The following is a 26,627-nucleotide window of genomic DNA, read 5'->3' as shown; positions in this document are numbered from 1 at the left end:
TGAGACATGTGGAAGCTAATAAGTTCACCTCACAGAAGTTGAAGATAGTGGTTATTAGAGGCTGGGAAGGGGAGAGGCAGGAGGAACACCGAGAAACAAGATGTGTGTGGGACAAATGACTTCAAGCGTTTATATAGCACAGTAGGGAAACTAAGGTTGAAAACATTTGTGTATTTAAAAATAGCTAGTCGAGAGCATTTTGAATGTTCCCAGAACAAAGAAATGATAAATATCTGGGTGATAGATATGCCAATTACCTTGATTAGATTTTATACATTGTATATATACATTATTAAAATATCATATTATACTCCATAAATGTGTACAAGTGTTATGTGATAATGAACAATGCATATTGAAAAGTACAAATATTTACAAATTATTCTGATCTAGTCATTGTACAGTATATATATATATACATATGTAGAAATAGCACACTGTGTTCTATGAATATGGATAATTATTACATTTTATTAAAGAATATTTTTGAAAGGGTGAGAAATAGCACTCCAAATTTATTAGAAGGACTCTGACTGACTACCAATCATAGGTTGCTGTAGGACACAGAGCCCCAAGATTGAAAATAGGGTAGAATTAGAGATCCCACTTCCATTTGCCCTAAAAAAGACAATTATCTTGGGGTTTAAGCAAAGTCCTGGGATTAATGTTTTTCATGATATGCCTGGGTATTTTGGCTTTTAGCTTGAAGTAGCTGTGACTCTTTGAAAGGGAGAAAGAGAAAATAGAGTAATACAACTAGAGTAATTGAGCACCCACTATGTCCCCAGCACTGTACAGAGTGCCTTGAGTATACTAACTCTCTAAAACTCCATCTCAACCCTAAGAGTTGCATTTTTGTTCTTTTTTGGAGACAGAGTCTTCCTATTAGACTACGTTGGCATTGAACTCATGATGACAGTGCTCCTGGTTCAGCCTCCAGAGTGCCACCACTGCAATGAGATATGAACTTTCAATATATTTATCTTAAAAATATTACAGATAATGAAATTGACCCTGAGAGCCTGAGCAACGTGTCAAAAGTCATACAGGTAGGCAAATCTAGAGTTTGGCTCTAGAAGCCATACTCTGAATAACTAAAAGAGGATGAAGTCCAAGTCAGCTCAGACTTGGACCTTATCCATGTGAAAGGAGCAGAACCCCATTAGGCTAGTTCTGAATCTGAGCCCTGGATTTGGGGTCTGAATTTAGTTGGGTCTGAAGGAAGAGTTAACTTCCTAATCAAGCAAGTTAGACATTGTCTCCTGCTGCTAGATGGATCACAGGGTATAATTTCTAGGCCAAGGTAAGGCAATTGCTCCTTCTGACAATCCTTACAATGTGTGTAGATTATGCCCCAGATTTCTGGGTGGGTGTTCAATTCCTTTCTTGTCTCTGATGATACGGGAGGGGACTGAGGGCAGAAACAAGAGATTTGCAGAGGAGCTGATGCAGAATTTTAAGAGACTCATCGCTGTTAGGCAGTTCATTTAATCATTCTGCAAATATTGATTGAGCTCCTACTACATGCCCCATATCTGCCCTTCTCTTGGCACGTGACTCCATCCAGACATCCATGTCAGCTTCCTATGAACTTCACACCTTTCATAGCAGCTCCTCAACCTTCTTTTCCTGGCATCTAGCAGCTTAGACCAGAGAGGGCCCCACTAAACATGGGGCTGTCTTTGTTTAACAATGCTTGGAAGCACAAGTGAGCTCTGTATTACTGCCCTTTTGGCAGGGTAGCTGGAGTGCCTGGAAGCTACTAGTTCCAGCCCTGCAGAGCCATGGGGACAGACCCAAAGCACCAGCCATAAGCTTTATGCCTCAAGCCCCTGGAGAAAACCTTTGATTTCATGGGGATGATTACTTTTATTCTTGCTCACTCAAGGATGAAGACCAAGGAACAAGAGCTTGCCCCTTTCAGAGGAATCACAATGGCTTACCTCTAGCCAAACCCACTGGTTTTTGTTTTTGGTTATTTCTGGGTTTGGTTGGGCCTCTCTTGGAAACCATTACTATACAACTTCCTTAAAGAAAGAGTGAAGGGATTGGGCATAAGAGACTCAGACAGAGGGGGGACAAGTTAGGGGAGTGTGGGACAAGGAGGCTGGAAGTAGTGTGTTGTCAGGCAGAGTGCAGGAAGAACACATTGAAGTCACAATGTGATTTGAATCAATCCCATTTTGTTGTGACATTTTTAATCTTTTGCAAAGTCAAACTATTGCTGGTTTGACTTTTGGTCAAACCTAGAGAATTGGGACTTTGGATAAAGGTTTCAGAAAAAGACACAACATACAGAGAGACAGAGAGAGAGAGAGAGAGAGAGAGAGAGAGAGAGAGAGAGAGAGAGAGAGAGAGAGAGAGAGAGAGAGAGAGAAAGTAGGGAGACTTTTATCCTAAAGTCATTGTAAACCCAAAGCAGGGTTTTATCCTCCACAGTTAAATGAGAAAGAAAAAAATCAAGAATACCAACATTTGAGGTACAAAGACTGTCATGGACCAGTGGAAGTTTGCAAAATTTTATGTAAATGACCAAAGTTTTTACTGTGGTGGCCCTGTGCATTCCCAAAGCTAATCCCAGAGAGAAAATCTACTTAGCAAAAGAAAGTTTTGTCTAATTTGGTTAACAGTTGAGAAGTGACAGAAATGCTGAATATATTAATAATTTATATTTCCAGGGTAACACTATATCTTTAATGCTTCACTGCCAAAAGGGAATTCAGATTGGCTTAATGCTCAGATGAAAAAAAAAATCTGAAAGGCCTTCCTCATATTCTGTATCCAGTGCTGATGAAAATGTAAGACATGTGTTCCAATAATGGGTACCATCCACTCTGCCATTTCTGCATAATTCGTTTTTATCCTGTATTGCTCCATGTGGATTTGTTATCCAGGAAGGCTCCTGGTCTCACACTCACTTTCATGCTGCAACTCTATCAGTTCAGAAGCAAGGAGATATCTCACATTTTATAGATAAGTTATTTCAAGTATCCCTGACATGTAAGACCTTTTCTAAAATTTATAGATCCCCCAAATACACATAATATATTCATTGTAAGGAAAATGGAGTGGAGGGTTTTGTTTATTTTTTTGCAACTGTGTGATGATTTTGATGGTTTACAAATGGCGGTTCATCCCATTCCATGACCTCAGTAAATAGACTAGGTCAGAGCTCTCCGAAACCCTGTCCAGAGAAATGGAATAAGTTAATTTACTGAGAGAAGGCAAACCCCCTCTCTATACTTCCAGCCTCTGGAAAGAGGAAAACAGTACTACATAATTTCAAACTATTTGTTTAAAGAACATTGAAGATAACATGAACAAAAGTTAAAAGAAAAAATCAATGATGGAAAAAATTTAAATCTCTAACTTTAGATGGCTGAATATCTTGTATATTTTATATATTTACATAAAACAATATGGAGCTCATTTTGCTGTTTGAGTGGTAGAAGAATAAGATTTTAGCTTGTCATTTTAAATGTATCACTATTTTGCGGCTAAGGCATAAATCCACTGAAAGTGAAAACCACAACTACCTAAAAGATCACTAGCCAAGTCCCCCGTAGACTCCAGAATTTTTTCACCATGTTCTGGATGGAGTGGGAAGATTAATAAACAGTCTCATTGGGAAAAAGGGAAAAACTCTCCCTCCAGGCCTGAGAATCTGAGCGGAGTTCAGCGGGGCTTCGCTCAGCCGGGCGCATCCTCCAACTTGGCCTGCGCCGGACCTGTGCACAAAAGAGATACCAACCTCTGGCACCGAGTCTTCTGAAGAGAGTCAGAAAACTTCGATAGGTGTTATTTCTAAGTCATAACTCAGAACATTATTTGATCCACTAATTATTTTTACAAACTTAAGGCCGCGAAGTCAGCTATTCGAGCGGCAGGCCTAGGTTTTGCAGATGGGCGGTCTCGTGCGCGCGCCGAGGAGACTCGCTGAGAGGTGGGAAGGGCGCCCAGGTCCCAGTGGGCCAAAGTCCATAAAACCTGTTTTGGGCGAGTCCTTGGATTCGAATATTCTGAGAGCCTAGTGCTCCCTTCCTCTCCTCCTCCTAAGCAAAGGCCGCAGAGGCCAGAGGCGCGCTAGGCGGGCGCAGCCTCTAACACCCGGAAAGTGGCGAATCCCACCCCCAAGTGACGCCTTGGATACTTGCTAAGCCTGCGTTTAGCCTCCTTCCGCTCCAGACTCCGCGACACGCCCGCCCCTTCCCAGCCAAGCCACTAAAGACCTTCACCTTGTCATCTGTCAGCCTCACACCCTCCGCACCTGGAAGGTATGGGTTGTGGATGAGCGAAAGGTAACAAAGAAATCTGCCTCTCTGGGTCTTTCAGGAAAGATTTATTCGGAAGAGGAGATTCTTCAGAAGACTATTTCGCTTTTGGTCTTCTCCCCCACCCCCGGTTTTGTGTGGACACAATATTTACACATGTACAATATATACACGTCTCCTAAGCGGCGCCCAAGCGCAGCCAGCCGTCGGGCACTGGGCGTCAGAGCACCGGGGGATGCTGGGGCGTGTGCAGGTTGAGGGCGTTGGGGTGGGTGTGGCCGATCAGGTTGAGGTAGTGGCGGTCCAGGCCCTGCACCGGCGCCAGGAAAGGGCTGTGCTGCTGCGCCGGGCTCGAAAGTGGCACCGGCGCGCTGGGCAGGTAGGGTAGCGCGGGGTTTCGGGCAGCGCCGTGAGGCCAGGGGAAAGTCCCTGGGGCAGCGCCCTGCGGGAACACCGCGGCCTCGCTGGGGGTGTGGCCCGCGAACTCCGGCCCAGCCGAGTGCAGCTGATAGGAGAAATCGGGCTCCGGGAGCGAAGCCAGCGGGGAGAAGGCGGGCTCTGCGCCCAGGCGGGCCTTGGACTGCAGGAAGGCGAGGATGCGCGCGTACTTGGTGTCCTTGGTCTCCATCCTCTCCACCGTGGTGAGGTAATGCACCAGGTTCTTCATGCACTCGTGGTAGCCGTAGTGAAAGTAATTGGCGAACTCCGCTAGAAGTTCTGCTGGAGAAGCAAGAAGGAAGAACTACTGAGCACCCCATTCCCAAGGAGGTCTAGGTGGGTGCTGGGCATCTCCCTCCACACTTGCTGGCCAAAGTTCCCTTTCGAGGTCCTCACTCCCCTCTCCATAGTCTAGTGACTGGAGAACTCTAGTAAGAGCCGGACCACACCCACCTCACCTGAGAAGACGCCTCAGAACCAGTCTTCCCTAGCTTCGCCCTGGCGGGAGAGGAGCTTTTGGGGGACCCTCGTCCCAGCCCTGGCAGCGTCCGTCTAGTTGTCCTCTCTGGGAAGCGCCTTCACTCTCCTGGCCCCCAGGTCTCTCGGGCGCACGCTCCCTGCCCACGTTTCCCTTTCCCTAACTCAACCCACCTTTTTCCCTTCCTCGGGGAAAATCCGATGAATGCAGAGCTCTCAGGTACTGAACGGTCATCTCTAGGATCTCCGCCTTCTCCAGCTTCCCGGAACTCTGCAAAAGGCGAAAGACTCCTTGCAGCAGCCCTGCGGTGCCAGACCAAGCCTAGCCGGCGGGCGGGCCCAACTTTATTCGGAGAGGACAGAGAGGCCTGCGGCTCTCCGGGGAGCGAGGTCCGCCCTGAACACCGCTGCCTCCGGGCGCCAGGCGTTTCCCCCCAGAGAGGCTACCGGGGGTTCCCAAAGCTCGGCACGCGGCTTGGGCCGTGGACGTTACCTGCTTCGCCAGGGCCATCGGTACCGTCTTGCCCAGCTCATTCAAACAGCGGTTGATCCGGTCCCTCCTCCGCTTTTCTATCACTTTATGAGAAACCGGAGTTCTCTGCGAAAAGAGGATTTTGTGTTCAGGATGGCTTTGCCCAGGGAGTCATCCAAGGCACAGCTGCAGTTCACTCCCCCAAAGGGACCCCTGTGCCGCCGCAAGGAAGCACTGTCCCCGCTTGCCTGAGGTGGCACGCTCCTCTTCCAGCCACCCTACTCTCTAGGGCCACTCAGCCAAACCGAGCGCCAGGGTTTTGGGGAGGACATCTGATTCCCATCCTGAGCTCCCCGGCCCCCGCCCCCGGCTAAGGACTCTCCTCGCTCTGTTTCCATTCCCTTCCCAAATCGCTTAAGATTCTTCCACACGCAAAGTCCCATGTGGCCAGGTCTCTGCCAGCAGTGCAGCCAGGTGGAGGGTCAGTGGGTCCCACCTCCACATTAAGGCGCAAGGACTCACTTTTCGGTCCTTGAGCTTGTCTGACATCCCGGTCAGTGCGCGCCCTCGGGAGAGGCGCTGGTGCGAGGCACACGTCCACTTTCCGCCTCTTCGAGTGTCTCAGGTAGACTGAGGCCTCCCAAATCTGAGGGGCTGCCTTATAAAGCGGTCATCTAGGACTCCAAGTGCATTCACGAGTTGAATTATTCCATAGGATTAGGGGATCTGCGTTTGGAGGATGTATGCATTCAAGATCAGTTTTAAAGAAGTTAAGAAAAAAAAATTAGCAGCCAAGGGGGGTGAGCTGGGGGCAGGTCAGTTTTGTTAATCCACGTGGCCCTTCAAAGGACACGTGATCGGCTGGGAATGACATTAGCATGGCAACAGCCCCGGGCGGGAAAAGGAGGCGGTAAACTGGAGCCGGCGGGCCAGCGAGCGCCTGCAGCAGTCGCGGGCGCGGAGCGCAGGGGCGCAGTGGCCGCGGGCACCAGGGGGCGAGGGCCCTCACAAAACAGTGTCGCCTCCTTTAGTCGCACCGCTGAGTCTCACAGGATCGCCTGTTTACAAATCCCAGCAAGCCCGCCGTCCCAGCGCCGAGTGCGTTTTAAAGCCTGTCCAGAGTCATTAAAGTAATTAAGCCTTTAATAGGCTGTTCCGCCGGGTTCAAGGGAGAGCTCTTGGAGACGAAGGCGCCCCGTTTGTTCCCAGGCTTTTCTCACACGACTTGGTGACACGTCCATCTCCCCCTTTTTTGTTTACACCGCTTTATTTGTCCGGACATCCCGGCAGGTGTGGGGCTGCGGCTGGCACACGAGGCTCCCGCCTCGCCTCGCCCCTCCCGCGGGTCTTTGGCACGCGACGCCCCCACCCTACCCCACCCCACCCAGGCGCTTGCTTTCTTTTCTCCCTCCTCCGGCTCTCTCTTCGCGGGGGGAAGAGGTTCAATTTGTAGCCTATTATCCTATACGAAAATGTCCATTGAAAAGTCTGAATAGTTTCATTGGGCTAAATTTTCATAATGCCGGGGGTGTGGAGGAGAGACAGGCGGGCGGCGTGTGTGTGGGTGGGGGTGGTGGTGGTGGTGGTGGTGGAGGGAGGATTGGGGGGCAACATGGAGAAGAGTGGACCGAGAAGAAAAGGGAGAATGCAGCTGGCCAGGCGAGCATTATGCGACGTCACCTGCGTGAGGGGCGCCTACAGACCCCTATTCATTTGCCCAATTTTGGTCAATTTAACAAACTTCAGGAGAAATGATTGTGGCTTTGTCAGGGAGGGTGAAGCCTTCTGATCGAATTAACAGCATGTTTTGATCCGGTAAATGTCATTAGAAAGGGAGAAACAATCGCGCTTAGAGGGCTCTGAGTAATGCGCCCAAGTGGAGACGCCAAAGCGCACGGCTCACAAAGGGAGCAAGTCTCTGCCACAGGGAATTTTGTACCCGCCTATCGCCCAAGTTTTGACACAAAAAGGCATTATTTCATACTTGAATACGTCTAATCCAACGATTGTCTATGTTCTGCAAACATATTTTCACAGCATTGTTAACTTTTTATGTCCCCCTTTCGCGGGTGCTTTTTCTTAACGTTTGGGGGCGGGAGAGCGCAGACACTTTGGGCATCAATATTTGTCACTGAAAAGGGCCCCGTGAAGTTAGGGGAGTTGATCTCTTTTTTATGGCTTTAGAAAGCGAAAATATCGGGGGAGGAGGAGGGAGGGAAGGCACGAAAAGAAACGAGGGGGAAAATCTGCCGGACGAGCCCAGAGAGAAGGAGGGGGTGGCACGGTCTGGGAAGCTCCTGGCCGGCTGCGCCTCTACGGGCAGCGGGGCCGCGGCCCGAGGCCCTCCTCCCCCGCGAACAGCCTCGGCTACGTTTGCTGCCTCGGAACCCTCTCTCTGGGGGCTCTGAGTTTGCAGCCTGTGGGTGGTGGGTGAGCTTTCTTGCAGATGGAAACAATAAAAACAACGTTTGTTTTACGACCTACTCCTCAGCCACCACGTTCTCACCTTTTCCTAATCGTTTCCATCTGGGATCAGCAGAGCTATCTCATTACATATCACCCCCTTTGCTACCTTCCACCCCCCCCGCTTCAATTCTCTCTGCTCGAGACCGTGACAGCGCCCGGGCTCTCCCTGTGGGTGGTGTTGTTCCTCGGGCAGAGGTGGGTAGGGCGGAGCGCCGCGCGAGGCTCCAGGGCGCAGAGCCAGGCCCAGGTGCGCGGCCTAGGGGAAGAGCGCAATCCACCAGCCGCAGCCCGTTAAGAGTAGAGCGGGTCTGCACTACGCACCCTAGGGTGTCTCTCTCTGTCTTGCTTTCAGTTTCTTTTCTACTTCACGCCAGATTGGACACGACCAGCACCCTCCTGCAGGTTGCTCTGCCAGCCGCGGGTGCCTTCTCAGGGGTTGTCCATTTCAGTACATTCACTCGCACACAAAGGGATTAAACACGAACCCTTATCATCCAAATTAACTAAAGTGAATGGGTAAAAGGGAGCACGCACACTTCTCACCCGCGTTCCCCTTTTTAAACCAGCGGCCTGGGAGTTGATCCTCTTACTGCTGGTGTTAACCACCAGCTGCAGCACCTTCCACAGGCCAAATTTCCTTCCGTGCAACATGTTTAATTTCCCGGCGTTGATCCGGGAGCTGGGGCCAAAGGTTGCCTAGGGCTAAAAGTCCCGACGACGTGTGACTGAGCTCGCGGTGGCGTGGGGGTGAGGTGGGGGTGCCGCATGGGAGCCCTGGTGCGCATGCCCACGGCTGTGGCACCCACCTGCGGGAAAGCGACCATCTCTTTAGGTTTCAGTTTCTCCCTTCCTTGCCTGAAGGTCCGAATCACACTGCCCCAAAGTGGGGTGCCTTAAACAGCTTTCTCTTTATTCGTCTTCGGGAAGAGGAACCAGTGTTCCTCCATGTTGACCTGGATCTCACCCAACCTGAGAGCAGAGTGGTGCTCTTACGTTGGGTGAAATTGCTGGGGCCAAACAATGGGTTTAAATTCCAGATCCACCTCTTAGGACTGAGCCAGATTTAGGCAAGTTAATGAGTCTCGGTTTCCTCTTCTGTAAAATGGATATAACAATTGCGTCTACTATGTCCAAGTTGGTCATTAGAGTGAAACAAGGAAACAGGCAAAGCATCTAGAAGATGGCTGAACCGCTCAGATAGTGGTTTTATTTTGCCAGTGAATCTCTTTGGCAGTGGCTTTCATGTGCTTTGGCAGTGTGTTGTGACATTTTCACTGTTATATATTTTCATTTATTTCACATTTTTCCTCATGGGGGGGGGAGAGGGCTTTATCCTTCTTGAAGAAGCCACCATAATTCTTCTTGAAGTTGACTAAGCTGGCCCAGGTTAGGCTAGTGAGTGGGGGTCTTTGGGGGTCCCCCTCACAGGTGACATCACCTAGTGCTCACAGGTCAGCTGTGTTCTTCCAGTGTGGGTGCAGAAGCTCCTCACTGTCATAGCCATTCTCAAATACTCAGTTATTAGCATCAAAATTAAAAGAAATCCAGGGGCTGGGGATTTAGCTCAGTAGTGCTACTGCCTGCCACACAAGAGCCAAGTCTTGACTTGAATCCCCATGAAAATAAGAAAGCCAGGAAGGGGAGATGTTGGGCGAAGGATACATATTTGCAGTTAGACAGGAGGAATAAGTTAAAGAGACCTATTATGGTATAGCATGGTGACTATAGTTATGATGTATATTCTTAAAAATAAAAGACAATAGGCAACAGGAAGATAGAGATTTTGTGAATGAGAGGGGGACCAAGACAAGGAGGGAGGAAAAGGGGAAGGGGAAGTAACAAGAATTAAGATATGTACATGTTCCGACTTTCCACAGTGAAGGTAATCATTATGTACTGGAAACATGTACTGATAAAATTTTTCAAAAATACTGGGAGCATGGCTGTTAAGTGTTCACATCACAACACTGAAAACCATGTGAAGTAATGGATTTATCAATTAACAAATACAACCATCTCACAGGAAATATGCAATTAGTCCTTCTTACCCAAGGGCTCTTCTTGTGCAGACTTAATCAGTTGTAGGTTGAGAATACTGGGGGGAAATTGCATCTGTGTTGAGACTACAGACTTTTTGGGTCATTATTCATTAAACAATCCAGTATAACAACTGTTTAGATGGTATTAATATTGCATTTAGGCATTATTGATATTCTAGTGATAATTTAAAGCAGCAGTCCTCTATCTTTTTTGGCATCAGAGACTGCTTTTGTAGATGACAATTTTTCATGTAGGGCAGAGAATTGGTTTCAAGATGATTCCAAGGAGCTTGAAACCTAGATTCCTGGGATGCACACAGTTCAGAGTGGGGCTGTGCTCCTGTGAGAATCTAATGCTGCTGATCTGACAGGAGGTGGAGCTTAGGCAGCAAGGTAAGCAACTGGGAGCAGTGTGAATACAGGTGCAGCTTAGCTAACTCAGCCTGCTGCTCATGTCCTTCTGTGTGGCCTGGTTCCAAATGAACCACAGACTGCTGCTATTGGTCAGTGGCCCAGGGATTCAGAACCCCTAATCTAAAGTATGCAGGAAAATGTGCACAAATAGTATGCCAGTACTACACCATTTTGTATATGGTGACTTGAGCACCCATAGGTTTTAATATCCAAGGGGTTTATGGAACCAATTCTCCATGGTATTGCTGGACAACTGTATATATCAGAAGATCCCACTTGCTATGACTTGTATTTGGTTTGTCCTCCAAGGGTCCATGTGATTAGAGTCTTTGTCCCCAGGGTGACACTAGTGAGTGGTAGCACCTTAAAGACATGGGGCCAAGGGAAAGGTCCTGAAGTCATTGAGGAAATGCCCTCAGAGTGGATTAAGGTGGCTCTTGTGGGACCTCTTGGTAGTTCTCTCTGGAGAACTGCTATAGAAGCCTGACACTGGCCTCACCCAGCCCTTTTGCTTTCTGTATCATGATGTATTATCTTCTGTGCAGATTCCCACATTGCAAATCTGCCATGATGTGAGGAAGCTGAAGGGCCCTGAACTGAGCAGAGGGAGGCACTGTGCCCCTGAACCTGCAAAACTACAGGCCTAAATAAACTTTTTACAAAGTTAATTGGGTATTTTGTTATCATAATGCCAAATCGAGCGATCTTATGTTGTACATGATAAATACATATAATTTTATGTCAATTTAAAAAATAAAAAAGAGAAAGGAAGGAACGCTATTTAGAAGTTAGGCAGTGATAATTAAATATTACTCTGTGCTTAGCCTCCTAGATTTAAGATCTCCGTTGAAGAATATAATGAGCACAGACTGTGTTTATTGTTATTTTTACTGAAATTGCTTTATGTCCATAGGTTTGACGTGTAGCTCTCAAACACTGAAAGATGGATTTGTGTGTGTGTGTGTGTGCGTGCGTGTGTGTGTGTGTTTCTTTTCAATTTTAGAAACTAAGGATTTGTGGGCTTGAGAAGGAGGCAAGGGCAAATGAATGGCAGGAAAAGAATGTAATGGGTGTATGGTAATTTCAACCAAGTTACTCTCAGAGGAAGTATTCTGGGTGACTTCATATCCTTCCCACCTCCTCCCATCTCTAATAGGCACAGTAGATTTCTAAATTCATTAAGGCATTGGGGATTTAATCAAGTAGAGAAGTGTGGGGAGTCTTGTCAGAGTGGGGAAAGCACCAATGGAGCTGGTCCTGCTATGTTTCTGAAGTACCAGGAAGTTGAAGCATGAAGGGAACTGAACTTCTGCCTTCCACTCTGCAGTGAGTAGCAACACAGTGGCTTCCTCTGAAGGCACCTACAAGAGCTTTGAATCCAACACTCCATTTTAGGACTGAGGAATCTGAGGAGCACTGAAGAGACAAGGGATGCCGTTGGCACACAGCAAGCTGCTATCACAGAGTATTTCACTAAGTGAGGGTTGATTCACCATGTGACCTCAGTTTATTCTTCTGTGACTGTAAAGGAGAGTCCTGTCAGACACCTGTGATTCAGGGTTGGCCAATGTTCTGACAGACACCTGGCTCCCTTTGGCGTGTGTGAGCATTGTCAGGAGCCATCAGCTCTGACCTTAAGCCCCTTCCATTTGCTCTTACTGTTCATGAGCCCAGGGACTACAGCTTGCTGTGAGCACCAGCAATGAGCCAGGGACTGGGAATGCCTAGCAGAAGGGACTTGGCCCTGTCTTCCACAGGCTTATGCACTAAGAAAGAAGAAAGTGTTGTCTAGATGGAAGCTTCAGCACCACAGGTACTTTCACTGCCCCTTTAAGAAGCCATGGCCTCAAAGATCCCATTGGGTTGGAAACTTCTCTGAACTTTCCTTACTGAGCAACCCTGGTTCCTCTGCTCCCTCTCCGGTAACCAAGTGTAAGGACAATGGTTGACATTGTCAACCCACTAATGACATTAACAGGAAGTAGGTGGCATTAACCTATTTTTTGGTGCACTCAGGTGAAGCCAAGTGTGCCCTGGCAATAGCTGCAATCTCTGCCACGAAGAGGACAAACAGTGAACGTTTCTGTATCAAATCTAAGCCTGAAAGGAACCCATGATAGGGTGACTTCCCAGGGATTTTGCCTTCATCTCTTTTGTTCTTAAATGAGGCAGTTCAATTCTATGCTTTGCAGCTCTAATTTTAGATTTAGCATTGGACCACTTTTGCTCAGCAAGGTAGCAAGACCTAAGCTACTGTAGCTCATTGGGACTGCCTTTCTCCTGGTTCAGATAGTTTCAGCTTCTCTACCTTTGTTGGGAAGTCTTGGAGACTTTACACAAGCACCTAAAAATCTCATGCTGTCAGAAGTTGCTTTTGTTTTAAGTAAACACACCTGCTCTAATTCCTTGCTCCTGGAAATGTGATCCTCAGACCAGCAGCATGGCCTTTCTGAGTATCTGAAGCTCATTAGAGATCCAGAATCTTAGGCTCCTATCCTGGCTTCATCCAATCACAATCTGTATTTGAAGGTGATTTGAGTTGATTTGTGTGCACTTCAGACTTTGAGCACTGCTTCAGCTGAAGTTGGAGGTCACCATTTAACAGCTGATGGCTGCCTCATGAGCCAATCCCATGTGGGAATAGCCACCCCAGGACATCCAGAGAGCCAAGGTGGAGGGGACTCCCAGGCTTTTCTAACTTTAAGTCATTAACTGCATGTATTGCAAGCCTTCCCACAAACACAATGAAATTTCTAGTTCAGATATTCAACCTGGTAATTGCAATACTTTCATGAAGTATTGTCTACTTCTATATGTAATGGTTTATTTCCTGTGCACATCTCCAAGGTTTGAAAGTAGAAGATACTCAATAAAGTTCTGTGGAATGTAGGAAAATTGAGAGAGGAAATTCAGGGATTATTTTGTCTTCAAAGCTGGAACTAATCCTACAGCTAATCTCTCACTTGGTGATAGTTCACAATTTATTTTTGGACTGTTAAACACTAAGTGGGTGGAGTATAAATATAACTATTGAGAAAGAATATTTGTAGGAAAATTGCAGGATGGTGAAGGTGTTGCTTTCTATGTTTTGATGACACTATCACTTAGAAAGTATATTTCAGATGCTGTGGATTGTATCTATTATAGACTTTGATTATTTTAGATACTGGCTTTATTTTGGGGGGGGTGATTACTTCTTGCTCTGTGTTAACTTGAACAATCATCCACAAGTTATCACTTGTGAAGGTTTTGGCTTAAAGTGCTGGGAGAATTCTTTCTACGGTTCTCAGCAAGTTAGCACTTCACAGAAGAATTTTATCTGCTTTGCGGGGCTAGTTTTATCAGAAAACTAGAGGAGGATGTTGCTGAACATAGAAAGTTATTAAATTGCAGTAAATGACACAGACCTTGGAGGTATTTAAATAGGTTCTGTTGTAAGGCCAAAAATCAAGTCTCAGGCATTTAACACACACCCAGCCTATGCAAGCTGGTTTCCCCTCTCCCTCCCTGGGACCTCAGATTGTTGCCATCATCATTCATTCATCACTGGAACTCAGCATTACTGTGCCAGGCACTGGGTGGGCAACACTGGAGTCCCTGAGAACAAACAGAATTTCTGGAGAATCTGTAAGCTCCCTTGTAAGAAAAGAACCAAAATAAGGAGAGAGCCCTTGAGGGCAGATCCCCACCCCTACCTGGGGCAAATTTGCCACTTTACCAGTCCATTTGCCAAAAATTGCACCTACTGTGTGAAGCATCAGCCCATGTCACTTCTTTATATTAATCTAACCAGTTAGAGATTGAGGAATTAAAAAATCCCCTTCTTTAAAAGCATAATTGTCTCTGAGAACTCACATTAGAGTGAAGTGTTGTAATCACATTTTGTGTCTCTGTAACATTGAACTAAAGAAAACTATAAGACAACAAGTTTTGATTAGGATGAAGGAAATTTTGGAAGACTGGTATATTAGTTTCTTGTGACTGCTGTAGGAAATGACTATTGCCTGGTACAATGGCACAAGCCTATAATCCCAGTTATTTGGTAGGCTAAAGCAAGAGGATTGAAAGTTTGAGAGCAGCCTGAGCAACTCAACAAGGGCTTGTATTTGAAATTTAAAAAATAAATAAAAAATTTAAAAAGTGGTGGCGATATAGCTCAGTGGTAGAGTGCTTGGTTAGCATGCACAAGACCCTGGCTTTAATCCATAATACTGAAAAGAAAAGAAAGAAAGAAAGGAAGAAAGAAAGAAAGAAAGAAAGAAAGAAAAGGAAAGAAAGAAAAAAGGAAGGAAGGAAGGAAGGAATGAAGGAAGAGAAAGGACCACAAACGTGGGGGTGGTTTGAAGGCTGGAGTCAATAGCTCTGGCTGAAATCATGGTATCAGCAGGGCCATGCTCCTTTGGAGGGCTCTGAGGAGAATTCATTTCTTGCCTCTTCAGCTTCATGGCTATTGGCATTTCTTGGTTTGTAGCCATGTCACTCTATTTTTTGCCTCCATTGGCTTCTCCTCTGTGTCACACTTCTTTGTCTCATTTCTTACAATACTGATGGCTATGTTAGGCCCTCCTAGGTAATCTGGTCTCAAGATCCTAAGCTGAATCAAATCCGTAAAGTCTTTTTTTGTCATATAAGGCATGGCCCATGGGTTGTAGAAGCCATGACTTGGATGTCTTTTGGGGTCATTATTCAGCCTCTTGCGCTTGGTGAAGTGCCATACTGAAAGCTAAGACATCATATGTGCCCGAGACCCTGACTGCAAGGTCACCAGATGGTGGCAGAAATGAGGACAATTGCAAGTGGAGGAGCTAGAGGAAACAAAACCATGTTTCAGAACTTCAGCAGTGCTATCCTTCTCCTCCTCCTTTTCTTCCTTCCCTTTGCCTGTATCCTTCTTAATCACTCATCCCTCTGGCATGGCAGAACCCTTGTCCCACAGCCCTCAGAATTTACACCACTGTAAAATATTTACACCAGCCTGAGTTAGAAGGCCAGAGCCTTCTCTGTTGGCACTCAATCCAGGTCACCCAGCATCACCCACAGCTGATCATCGGAAAACAGCACACAAAAGCACGCCAAATACAAACTTGTACCTTGCAATACAAAGCTGTTTGTGTCATTTGAAGCTCTGTTACTGTATTTTCTTTTAAGACAGAAAATGTTAAGGTACGAGTTGTTTTTTCTAAACTAAAACCTCAGAATTCAGGTTTAATTGCAATGTTGGCATTTTGTGATAAATAAGTGGGTTTTGAGTTACAATCTGGGCACTCATCTCTAAAATGTTCACCATCACTGAGTTAGATGGACTTCAGTTTATTAACTTTTGCGCGCACACACACACACACACACACTGTCTCAATGCTCCAATTAAGACCCAGTATTCCCACCCTCTCCTCCAATAGCTGCTCTTCTTGTTGTTCATTGACTTTTGAGCAAGCCCAGCTCATGCTCCCTGGGCCTGTGATTCAAAGAGATCTGAACACACATTCTGACTCTACTCCTTGGATAATCTACTGAGAGTCAGTGTTTGCATCTACAAAGCAGCCACAATAGCATTTGCCTTATAGACTTGCTGTGATAATTCTATCTGGTCATGTTTGTGAAGGTTGGGACCCTAGGGGCTGCTCAGGGGCTGAGATTTACTTGCACTGATCTGGCTGAGCACCTGTTAAATTTTTGGGTTGGTGCTGAACTCTCATGGTACAATGGAGACAGAACCTGGTTGCTACCTTTCAGGAGCATATAGAGTGATGCAGAACTAGGAAAGGAATGGATAAAGGTTGGTGAGAGGTGGGTGATGGTGAGAGAGATAAAGGAAAACTTCCTGAAGTAGAGGCTGTGTGAAGTGAGTTCTGAAGAGTGAGCGTATTTGTTTTTTAGGTGTGCATAACAGATGACTGTCAACTTGAAAAGTTAAAGCAATGGAAATTTATTCTTAGTTTTGGAGGCCACAAAGTCCAAAATAAAGTTGTCAGTAGGGCCTCTGTCCCTTCCAGGGCTCAAGGGGAGATTTTAGTTCTTGTCTCTTTCAGCTTCTGGTGGCTCCAGAAGCTTGGTGTGTGGCTGCATCATTCTCTTTTTCTCTCTGTCTTCACATGGCTGTTTTCTCAGCTTCTCTCTCTTTTTATAAGGACACGTCTCATTGGATTTAGAGTCTGCCTGAATAACCCAGGGTGATTTTGTCCCAAGCTCTTTAACTTAATTACATTTGCAAAGACAATTTTTCAAAATAAAGTTACATAGCAGGTCTCAGAGAAACCTATCTTTGGGGGAGAGTGGGAACCATTCCACACACTACAGTAGGTATGAGGTAGCCAAGCAATGATGGACAGGCAGGGTTATTCCAGGAAAGGGATGAGCACAAAGACTGCTAAAGGGCGTGAAATAGCTTTCTGATCTTGGGGAACCACAGAATAGTGGTCTTACAAGATCATGAATTATGAGGAAGAGCATGGTAGACAGTGAATGAAATCAGGTCATGGGGTGAGGGTGGGAGACTTGGCTCCAAGAAATTTAGCTTCTTTATGGCTCAGTGAGTGAGGGATAGGGATGGGCGGAATGTGTTTGACAGATAAAATCAGCAGGGCTTGGAGAAAAATTCACCATGGTGAGAGAAGAACAGGGAAAGTGATGGCCAAAGTTTGGTCCTGGAATTTACTAGATAGTGACTCTATTAATTGAGGTTGGCAAATGGAGCAAGACAGATCATTGGGTGGGGGTGTATAGAGGGGCAGGGTGTATAGGAGAAGATAATTCAGAAGATGAGTGAGGTATGAAACTTAAGGTTAGAAATAAAAGAGAAGAATCAGCCCACAGGTGCAGAGAGTCAGTAAGGTAGAAAAATCCCTTAAGAAGGGCTTAAAGGAGAAGGGTGGAGGTCCCAGGACAGAACCTTCGGAGACACTGAAGGGCAAGAAATGAGTGAAGCACATCAATCAGGAAGGTTGATGGGAAGGGAGAGGAAGGGAAGGGAAGGGAAGGGAAGGGAAGGGAAGGGAAGGGAAGGGAAGGGAAGGGAAGGGACGGAACAGGAAGGGAAGGAAATTGCTCAGCAGGCTCCTAGTGTTCCTGGGAGCAAGTACAAATGGCCTCAGGAAGGAGATATAGGAGGCTTCCGGGAAACTCTAAAGGTCCAGTGGCTTGAACATGGAGATCATCATCAATTCTGCAAGTTTTTGAAGAGTGATAGAAACACAGGGGCTTAGACTCTCTTTCCCCGTTTTTCCTGATCTGGACTTGGAGGGTGTGAGTGCCTCTCAGGTGATGAATTCAGACTGTGCTGGAGAAGACTGTCCCACTGGTCACCTGACAGCTGAGGTTAATCAGGTGTGTCATGCACAGCAGTTCCCCTTAGTTGTGGGGATACAGCCCAAGGTCCCTGTGGATGCTGGAAATCATGAACAGTACCAGACCCTGTATATACTGTGTTTTTCCTATATATGTATGTATGTATATGTATATGTATATGTATGTATATATATGATAAAGTCCAATTTATGAATTAAACAAAGTAAGAAGTCAATAATATCTAGTAATAAAATAGGATAACTATAACAATACACTATAATAAAATTGCCAGCATTACTACCCTTGAGCTTTGTGGCTATTAATAAGTAAAATATGGATTACTTGAGTACAAGCACAGTTGATCTGATAATCAAGATGGCTACTAGGTGTGTAACAGGTGAGTAGGGTATAGAGTGTGAATATGCTGGACAAAGTGTGATTCACATCCCATCTTGGGTGGTATGGAGAGGGATGGGAAGGGACAGCAAGATTTCACCATACTGCTCAAAATGGCATGCAATTTAAAACATATGAATTGTTTATTTCTTGAAGTTTTCCTTTCATTTGGTCAAAGGTAACTGAAATCACAGGAAGTAAAATGATGGGATAAGGGAGGAATCCTGCAGTAGGATGTGGGACAGCCCTGAACACCGGTACCTTGCCAGGCAGGGGTCGTGCTGTCTCACTCACTTTCCCACAGCCTACAATGACATCGGTCAACATGTGCACTACTTCTCTTACTTCCCAGGCACTGCACTTCTGCAAGCACTAAGCCACTGCTCATTTAATGTCCACAGCAAGGGGATGGGTATTATGCTTATTTTACAAATGGGAAAAAGGGAACTTGGGGAATTCAAGGCTCATAAATCATGAGCATATAACCACCAGGTAGTGGAGCTGATCGAATTTCACTGTGCATTTTCCACTAGGATCTATAGCTTTGACCCAGCTGAGATTAAGAACATAGGAGAGACTTCTCAGCCAAGAGATTCACTTTCACCTTCCAGCAACAAAATGCAGTCACTGCTTTGCAGAGCAGGGGTCACATTCTCAGTATACTGGGGACCATGCAGGTGTCCTCCTCCCCCCTCCCCCTCTTCCACCTCCTTCTCCTTCCTCTTCCTTTTCCTCCTCCTCCCCCTCTCCTCCTCCCCTTATCTTCCTCCTCCTTATCATCTTCCTCCTCTTCCTCTTCTCCTCCTCCTCTTCTTCTCCTCCCCCCTCCTCCCCCTCCCCTTCTTCCTCTTCCTCCTCCTCTTCTCCTTCTCCTTCTTCCTCCTCTTCCTCTTCTTTCTTCTTCTTCTTCCTCTTCTTCTTCCTCTTCTTCCTCTTCCTTCTTCTTCTTCTTCTCCTTCTCCTTCTTCCTCCTCTTCCTCTTCTTTCTTCTTCTTCTTCCTCTTCTTCTTCCTCTTCTTCCTCTTCCTTCTTCTTCTTCTTCTTCTTCTTCTTCTTCTTCTTCTTCTTCTTCTTCTTCTTCTTCTTCTTCTTCTTCTTCTTCTTCTTCTCTCCTCCTCCTCCTCCTCCTTCTCCTCCTCCTTCTTCTTCCTCTTCTCCCCCCTTCCAGAGAGGTGGGATTATAGGTGTGCACCACCATGTCTAGCTTGTTGTCCCTCTTAAAGCCCTCAAAGGTGCAAGAAACTCAATAGTCATCAAATATTTCGGCTCAATCCTCTCTCATTCTTTATTTTTCTGATACTACAATTACATAGTGAGGGCCTCTGAACTCTTTGTGTACATCCTTGGGCCCTCTTCCAGACCTGGGATTATTAAAAAGAATCTTCAAGGGTATGGATATATATATCCATATATATATCCATGTCCATATATATCCATATCCATATATATCCATATATGTGTGTGTGTATATATATATGTGTGTAAATATATATATATATATATATGGGTATATACATATTATATGGGTATATATGTATGGAAAAAACCCTCAGGTGACTCTCATGCACAGGCTAATGTCCTGTATGTATTGGGTGCTGTTGCTCTACAGCGGCTTATCAACATTGACTTGTTGAGATTATGTTGTGGTTGTGTATCTACACTTAGATGTTTGCAGGTGGATATGATAGTGGGCAATGGTTTTAAAAGTTTGTGATGTTTTTGGTTCTGATATGTTTATTAACATGCCATTCTTTGGTGTCTTTTCTTTGTGTTAGGACAGTTTCACTCCCTCACCCTTTAACTTCTTATTGGTTAAAGAATTCAATCTGTGCAAATAATTTAAAGTCTTTCCCCAATTGCAAGGCTCATTTTGAGACAAGATAAAAGTGTTTTCATGGGTCTGGCAGCAGAGACCTAGTTCTGAGGCTTCAAAATGTAGGCAGATTTGGAGAGATGGAAAGTGGATTGGTGCCCTCTAGTGGTTCAAACTATTCAATGACTTTTTTTTCCACTTCTATTAGTACATGTTTGCAGTACCTAATGATTATTCACTGTAGGAGACTGGTACATGTTATAATAAATTTCAGTTTCCTTCTTTTCCCCTGTATCTATCCCCCTTTTATTTTTCCAGCATAATACTCATTTATTTATCTTATAAGACCTTATAAAGTTAATTATGCCACCGAGGGTATAGCTCAGTGGGAGAGCGTGTGCTTAGCATGCACGAAGTCCTGGATTCAATCCCCAGTACCTCCACTACCCTTTCAACAGATTTCAAGAAAGGTACTGACAATTTGAGAAGCTGGTTTAAAAAACATTGAATGCAAATTTCTTGATGATTGTCATTCTTTCTGGAGTGAGATGGAATCTCAGTGTTTTGTTAATTTGCATTTCTCTTATGTGGAACCACGATGAACATTTTTTTTTTCATGTATTAGCCATTTTACATTTTCTGAGACATACTTATTCATTTCAATCCCACTTTTTAAATTGAGTCTTTTATTCTGAAAAGTCTAATTTTAAAAAATTCTTTGTATATTCTAAATATAGCTGGCAAACATTTTTTTCCCTTTTTGCACATTGTCTGTTCATTCTGTTAATTGCTTCGCTTGCTATGCAGAAGCTTTTTAATTTTATATAATCCCATCTGCTGATTCTTGATGTTATTTCTTGTGCAATTGGGGTTCTGTTCAGAAAGTCCTTAACCATATCTATAACTTTGAGAGTTTTACCTACCTTACCTTCCAGCACATTAAATGTTTCTGTTTCAATATTTATATCATTAGACCATTTTAATTTTAGCTTAGTACATGGTGAGAGATATGGGTCTAGATTCAGTCTTCTGCATGTGGATAGCCAGTTTCCCCAGCATCATTTGCTAAAGAGGCTATCTTTCCTCCACCATATATTTTTTGGTCCCTTCGTCAAAGACCAGATGGCAGAATATGTCTGGGATCATTTCTGCAATGATCTCTCTTCAATTCCATTGGTCCACATGTCTGTTTTTGTGCAAGTACCATGCTGTTCTTGTCATCAAAAAATCAAATAATAACAAATGCTGGCAAGGCTGCAAGGACAAAGGAAACTTTCTACATTGGTGGTGAGAATGTGAGCTAGTACAACCATTATGGCAATCAGTATGAAGATTCGCCTTCTCAGTATCTTTCCAAAAGAGTTAAAAACATTGTATTACAGTAATATGTGCATACCCATATTTATAGCTGCACAATTCATAATAGCTAAAATGTGGAAGTGGCCTATATGTCAAAGAACAGATAAATGGATAAAGAAAATATGATATTTATACACAATTGAGTATTACTCTGCTATAAAGAAGAATAAATTTGAATCATTTAAAGAAAAATAGATGCACCTTCAATCTATACTATCAAGAGGAAAAAAGAGATACACAAGATTAAAATCATGTCGTTCTCTTACATGAAAACCTCAGAATGTGAATAATTTAAAGAGCAAAATAAAAGACAGGTAATAGAAAACAGGGAAATAGATCTTTTACAAATGGGAAGGGGACCAACAGATAGAAGGAGGGGAGTGGAGAGGAGATGATGAAGTAAAAAGAATTAAGATGTGTTATGTACACGTACCAATGCCTCACAATGAATGTAATCACTGTGTACTGCAACATGTAGTAACCAAAGTTAAAAAGAAAAGAAAAGAAACTGAATCTAGCCTGAGACTCACACTTTAAAGACTTGGCTGTGTCTTGGCAGGACACCCACCTCCTTGACTGCAGGTTTTTATGCATAAATTGGAAGGGTCAGAGGAAGTGATCAGTGAATAGGAAGTCAACACATTCAAAAGGTTGCATTGGAAGCAAGTTGTAAATGAAGTCTAGGCAGAGGGCAAGTGTGTCCTGGATGGAGCCTGTCACAGCTCTGCTCAGTCACAGGCTGTGTCCTCCACTGGCATGTGAATGCTCCAAGCTTTGGACTTTGGTTTATCCACCTTTGTATTGCTAGCATTTGGCATAGGTCTGGCATGGAGAAACAGCTCCTTAAGTGTGTACTGAAATGAGGGAGGGAAAAAGGAGAAAAGTAGATTGGTCTTGATTAATTTGCTCAGGAGCTGGCAGAAAAGACAAAGTCTTATGAACTGGAGCTCAGTACCACAGCCCTTTGCATCAGAAACAACTCAACATGGTGTCACACTGGTCCCCTGAAGTTGAGTAACTGGACTCTGATACCAGACATGTAGTCCCCACCCAAGTTCTTTAACTCCCAGTACAAGCGAGCGCCTTTCTGCCTTTGAGAGTCATGCTGGAATTCATGTGCAGTGTCTCTCTGATGAGTGGAGTGTAGTAGGAGTCAGTTCTCCTGCAAGAGGCCTTTTGTGACTTCTTGGCCTGGCATTCTTTGAGTATTGGGCACAGAGAGGAGAGAGTACAGGTGGCCTGAAGTCATGGGTATTGGGCCTGGCTTTCCACTCAAGTAGTTTGACCTTGATGAGTTCCTTCTCCTTACAATTTCCTTTCCTGTTAGTGCTCCACAGGGGTTGATGTGGTCACAGCCAGAGGGTTCTTCTGCTCCACCTCACTCCTTGTTCCTTTCCTCAGTTGAGATTCTTACTTCCTTCATGCTCTCCCCTCATACCTGGACAAAAGCATGTGAAGGAAGACACACATGAAGAAAATAAAGTGGCAAAAAGTGAAAGGAAAATGGAAAGACATTAAAAGAGAAGCAGGAAAAGGAGAGAGAATAAGGGAAGAGAAAGGAGAAGATAAATGAGATTTCATTAATTTGTTCTTCAAACATTTACCAAGCACCTGTTTTCGCTTAACGTAATGGTGTTCACTTTATGTAATGTGCTAAATTGGCTAGGCCATGGTACCCTCACCTTTGGTTAAACACCAGTCTATATGTGACTGTGAGATATTTTGTGTGTGTTTTGTTTTTTAAGGTGAATGTTTAGGTCATTAGTTTTTGAGCAGAGCAGCTGATCCTCTATACTGTAGCTAGGCTTCCTCCAATTAATTGAAAACTTTAAGAAAAAAGTCTGGGGTTCCCCGAGGAGAGAAAATTCTGCCCGAAAACAGCCTTAGGATTTAAGATTCAACACCAACTCTTCCTTGGGGTCTCCAGTCTGCAACCTGCCCTGCAGTCTTTGGGCTTCTGCACCTCTATGATTGTGTGAGCCCACTCCTTAAAATAATCTCATCCTCTCTCCTACCTTCCCTCCCCTCCTCTCCTCTCTATTCCCCTCTATCTATCTATCTATCTATCTATCTTCCGTTCAACAATCCATCCATCCACACACATATACGTAAATGTATGTGTGTGCATCTCCTACTCATTCTGCTTCTGTGGAGAACCCTGACTCATACCTAGTTTTGTATTAGGTGCTGGAGAGGTTGGTAAACAAATTTGCTCGTGAGGAACTTATTGTCCCATAGAGAGAATCTTGGCCACCTGTATCTTACATTAAGGGGTTAGAGGTTTGGTGACTTGCCACTGAATGGTGGATGATGGAGGCACACAGGAGGGATGTTTGCTGACCATGCTGTAGTCAGAAAAGACTTCCAGGAGACAGAGCTTGGCAGAGGCCCAAGTGTTTGGGATGTTTCAGGCTGAGTGAGTTTTGTGAAGAAGGGTAAGGAGGTGGGAAATAGCTGAAGGGCCTGAGAAAGTGCCTCTCGTTCCATCACATCTGTTTTTATCAATTTAGTATCACATCCTCATTGCACACTTTCCAGACTCTTGCATCACACATCTCTGTTGCAGCACAGAATCACATAGTTATTTAACATTTGCTTGGGTAATTACCGGAGACCCCACAGAGCATCCTGATCTCCTACTTGGTGCTATGACGAAAGGTGAGAAGAAAAACTCAGAGACAGAGTCAGAGCAAAACAGGGAGCTAGGAGGGTCAGTGCTGAGCAAGCAGCAAAGACTCTGAACAGCCAGAATTGCCAGTATTTATTGGTGGTGCCATCAATGTTAGGTTGGGGTGAGGGGGTTAGTATGGTTGCTAGAGATAAGTTGCTGACACAGGCAAGGCTTGTAAGAGAAGGGACAAAGCATTCTTGTGGTAGAAACAGAACAGACTAGATATAGGTTGTGGTTAATGGTCAACCTGTCCTCATAGTTAAGAAGGTTTCATCTCTGGGAACCGAATTTGGGTAAGAGTCACTCTGAGCTCAGCTGTGTGTTATATCAGAGCCCCACAGCTTCACAGCCCATTTCTCTGGCCTCTGCTGTGGCCATTGGTGGGGGATAGCTTTTTAATCCGAATGCCACCACAATGCCCCTAGGAGTCACATAGGCTTTGGTCAGACTCACTTTTTTTTTTTTCCCTGTTAAGTTTATTGGTACATTTTCAGTATAAAATACAGTTACATTCATCATTGAGATCTTGTACCTTTACATGAGTATCTTGGTTCTTATTTTTTACCCCTTCCCTTGCCTTCCCTTCACCCCCACCACCCCTCCCTATTTGCAAAGACTTTGTTTCCATTTTTTTTCCTCTTCTCATATTTTTTCCTTTCCCTTTTTTCCCTTCCCCTACCCCTCCCAATTCCCTTGCTCTTTTAGACCTTTTCTTCCTGTTACACAATATCAGTTATACATTTTTTAAATTACAATATCAAGATCTAGGAGACATTACTACAGATTTTACAGAATTTAAAAGAATATAGAAAGCATATTACAAAAATCGTATTTGAGATAAATTTGACAACTTCTAAGAAGTACCTCAGAAGACAAATTAATGAAACTAACTCTGGAGGAAATATAAAAATTGAATAGCACCTATTAAAGAAAGTATATTCCCAGCTTGAAAATCTACCTATATGACAACAGCAGGCTCATATACATTTTAACTGATAAATTATATCAAACAATTAAAGCAGAAAAAAGAAGGAACACTTCTCCCCTCATTTTAGGAACTCAACATTGTGCTAATCCTAAAACTGGATAAAGATAATAGAAGAAAAAAGTATGAACATAGATAGAAATTTGTTTAACGAAACAAACTATTGGAAGTCAGATCTGACAGGATGTAGAAAGCGGTTTTTTTATAGGGATGGCAGTGTTGGTTCAGCATTGGAAGATCCACCCCCAAAAGTCATCATTTTAACAGAGGAAAGGAAAAAGCCATATGATCCTGTCAGTAGTTGGAGAAAAAGTATTGGACTAAATTCTACAGCTGTTCATGGTAAAAGCTATCAGGAGTCTAGAAGTAGAACAGAAACTTCTCAACAGATTAAAGACATGTACTCCATACTTCCAGCGAGAATGCCTTACATTAAAAGGCTTGTCATGACTTTTTCTTTTTGTTGAATTCTCCCCCTTTGCATTTAATTTGTCGTGCCCAATGGATTCGTTTTGCTGGGTTTCCTGGGGTTGTGATCCTCATTGTCTTTTCCTAGGGTATTTTCTAAAATTTTTTGGCGTGCCAGTTTGGTATTCATGAAGTTCCTGAGGTGCTCTTTGTCATGAAAGTATCTTATTTCTCCATCAATTTTGAAAGATAGTTTTGCAGGGTACATCAATCTGGGTTGGAGGCTGTTTTTCTTTAGGGCTTGAAATACATCACTCCAAGCTCTTCTTGCCTTGAGGGTTTGCATTGAGAAGTCTGCTGTGATTCTGATGGGCTTTCCTTTGTATGTGATTTGTTTCTTTTCTCTCACTGCTTGTAGAATTTTGTTCTTCTGTTGGATTTCTGGAATCCTAACTATTAAATGCCTATGTGTAGATTGTTTTTGATTAAGGCTAACTGGAGTCCTATATGCCTCAATTATCTGTAAGTCAAGTTCTTTTCCACTCCTTGGGAAGTTTTCTACCATCACTTCTGTGAACAGTTTTTTTAAGTCATCTGCACTCTCTCCTCCTTCTTCATTGACTCCAATCAGTCTTATGTTATTCTTCTTTGCATCGTCTAGCAGCTGCTGGATTGATTTCTCGTGTTCCCTTACAATTTTAAAGCAATTTTTCTTTTCTTCCTCACTAATTGCAATCTTATCTTCTATATGTGAAATTCTATCCTCACATTGGTTCATTCTACTGCGAAGACTTTCCATGGAGTTTTTAATCTCCTGGAAATCTGTTTGTATCTGTTTTATGGATTCCATTTGTTTCCTATGTTGGGATTCCATCATGTTCCCCAGATCCTCTATTTTTTTTATCTGTGTCCTCTCTAGATTTATTAATCATGTCTTGCACCATGAGCAAAATCTTTGCTGCTATCTGAGTAATTATTTCTGATTTCATTTTTCCCAGATCCTCTTTTGTTGCCAGTTCAGAGAGTCCAGGTGGTTGAGTTTCAGATTGTTCCATCTCATTTCCCTTTGGGGTTGCTGTAGGTGATCCAGAAATCTGTTTTTGAGACTTGTTTATGTGTCTTCTCATTTCCACG

The 26,627-nt window shown here is 44.3% G+C and overlaps 1 protein-coding gene across 3 annotated transcripts; it reads right to left on the bottom strand.

Annotated features, from left to right (window-relative positions):
* Positions 1 to 4,323: 4,323 nt before the first annotated feature.
* Helt (helt bHLH transcription factor) lies at positions 4,324 to 6,976 on the bottom strand. 3 transcript variants are annotated; one of them, XM_021264996.2, is made up of 5 exons: positions 6,668 to 6,976; positions 6,181 to 6,384; positions 5,680 to 5,784; positions 5,361 to 5,457; positions 4,324 to 4,991 (listed from the first exon to the last, which is right to left on the bottom strand). In XM_021264996.2, the coding sequence occupies exons 2-5, from the start codon at positions 6,205 to 6,207 to the stop codon at positions 4,492 to 4,494; spliced, it is 729 nt and encodes a 242-aa protein (XP_021120655.1). In that variant the 5' UTR covers positions 6,208 to 6,384; positions 6,668 to 6,976; the 3' UTR covers positions 4,324 to 4,491. The 3 variants fall into 3 exon arrangements, with proteins under 3 accessions (XP_021120655.1, XP_004853068.1, XP_012930622.1); XM_004853011.3 differs by having other exon boundaries at positions 6,181 to 6,976; XM_013075168.3 differs by having other exon boundaries at positions 4,324 to 4,988; positions 6,181 to 6,971.
* Positions 6,977 to 26,627: the final 19,651 nt, after the last annotated feature.

This window comes from Heterocephalus glaber, unplaced genomic scaffold, assembly GCF_053883595.1.
Source record: "Heterocephalus glaber isolate CG9 unplaced genomic scaffold, H.glaber_assembly_v1.0 deba00001461, whole genome shotgun sequence".
NCBI lineage: Eukaryota > Metazoa > Chordata > Mammalia > Rodentia > Bathyergidae > Heterocephalus > Heterocephalus glaber.
Note: the sequence above shows the minus strand (reverse complement) of the source record. Positions and strands in the feature narration are given on the sequence as shown.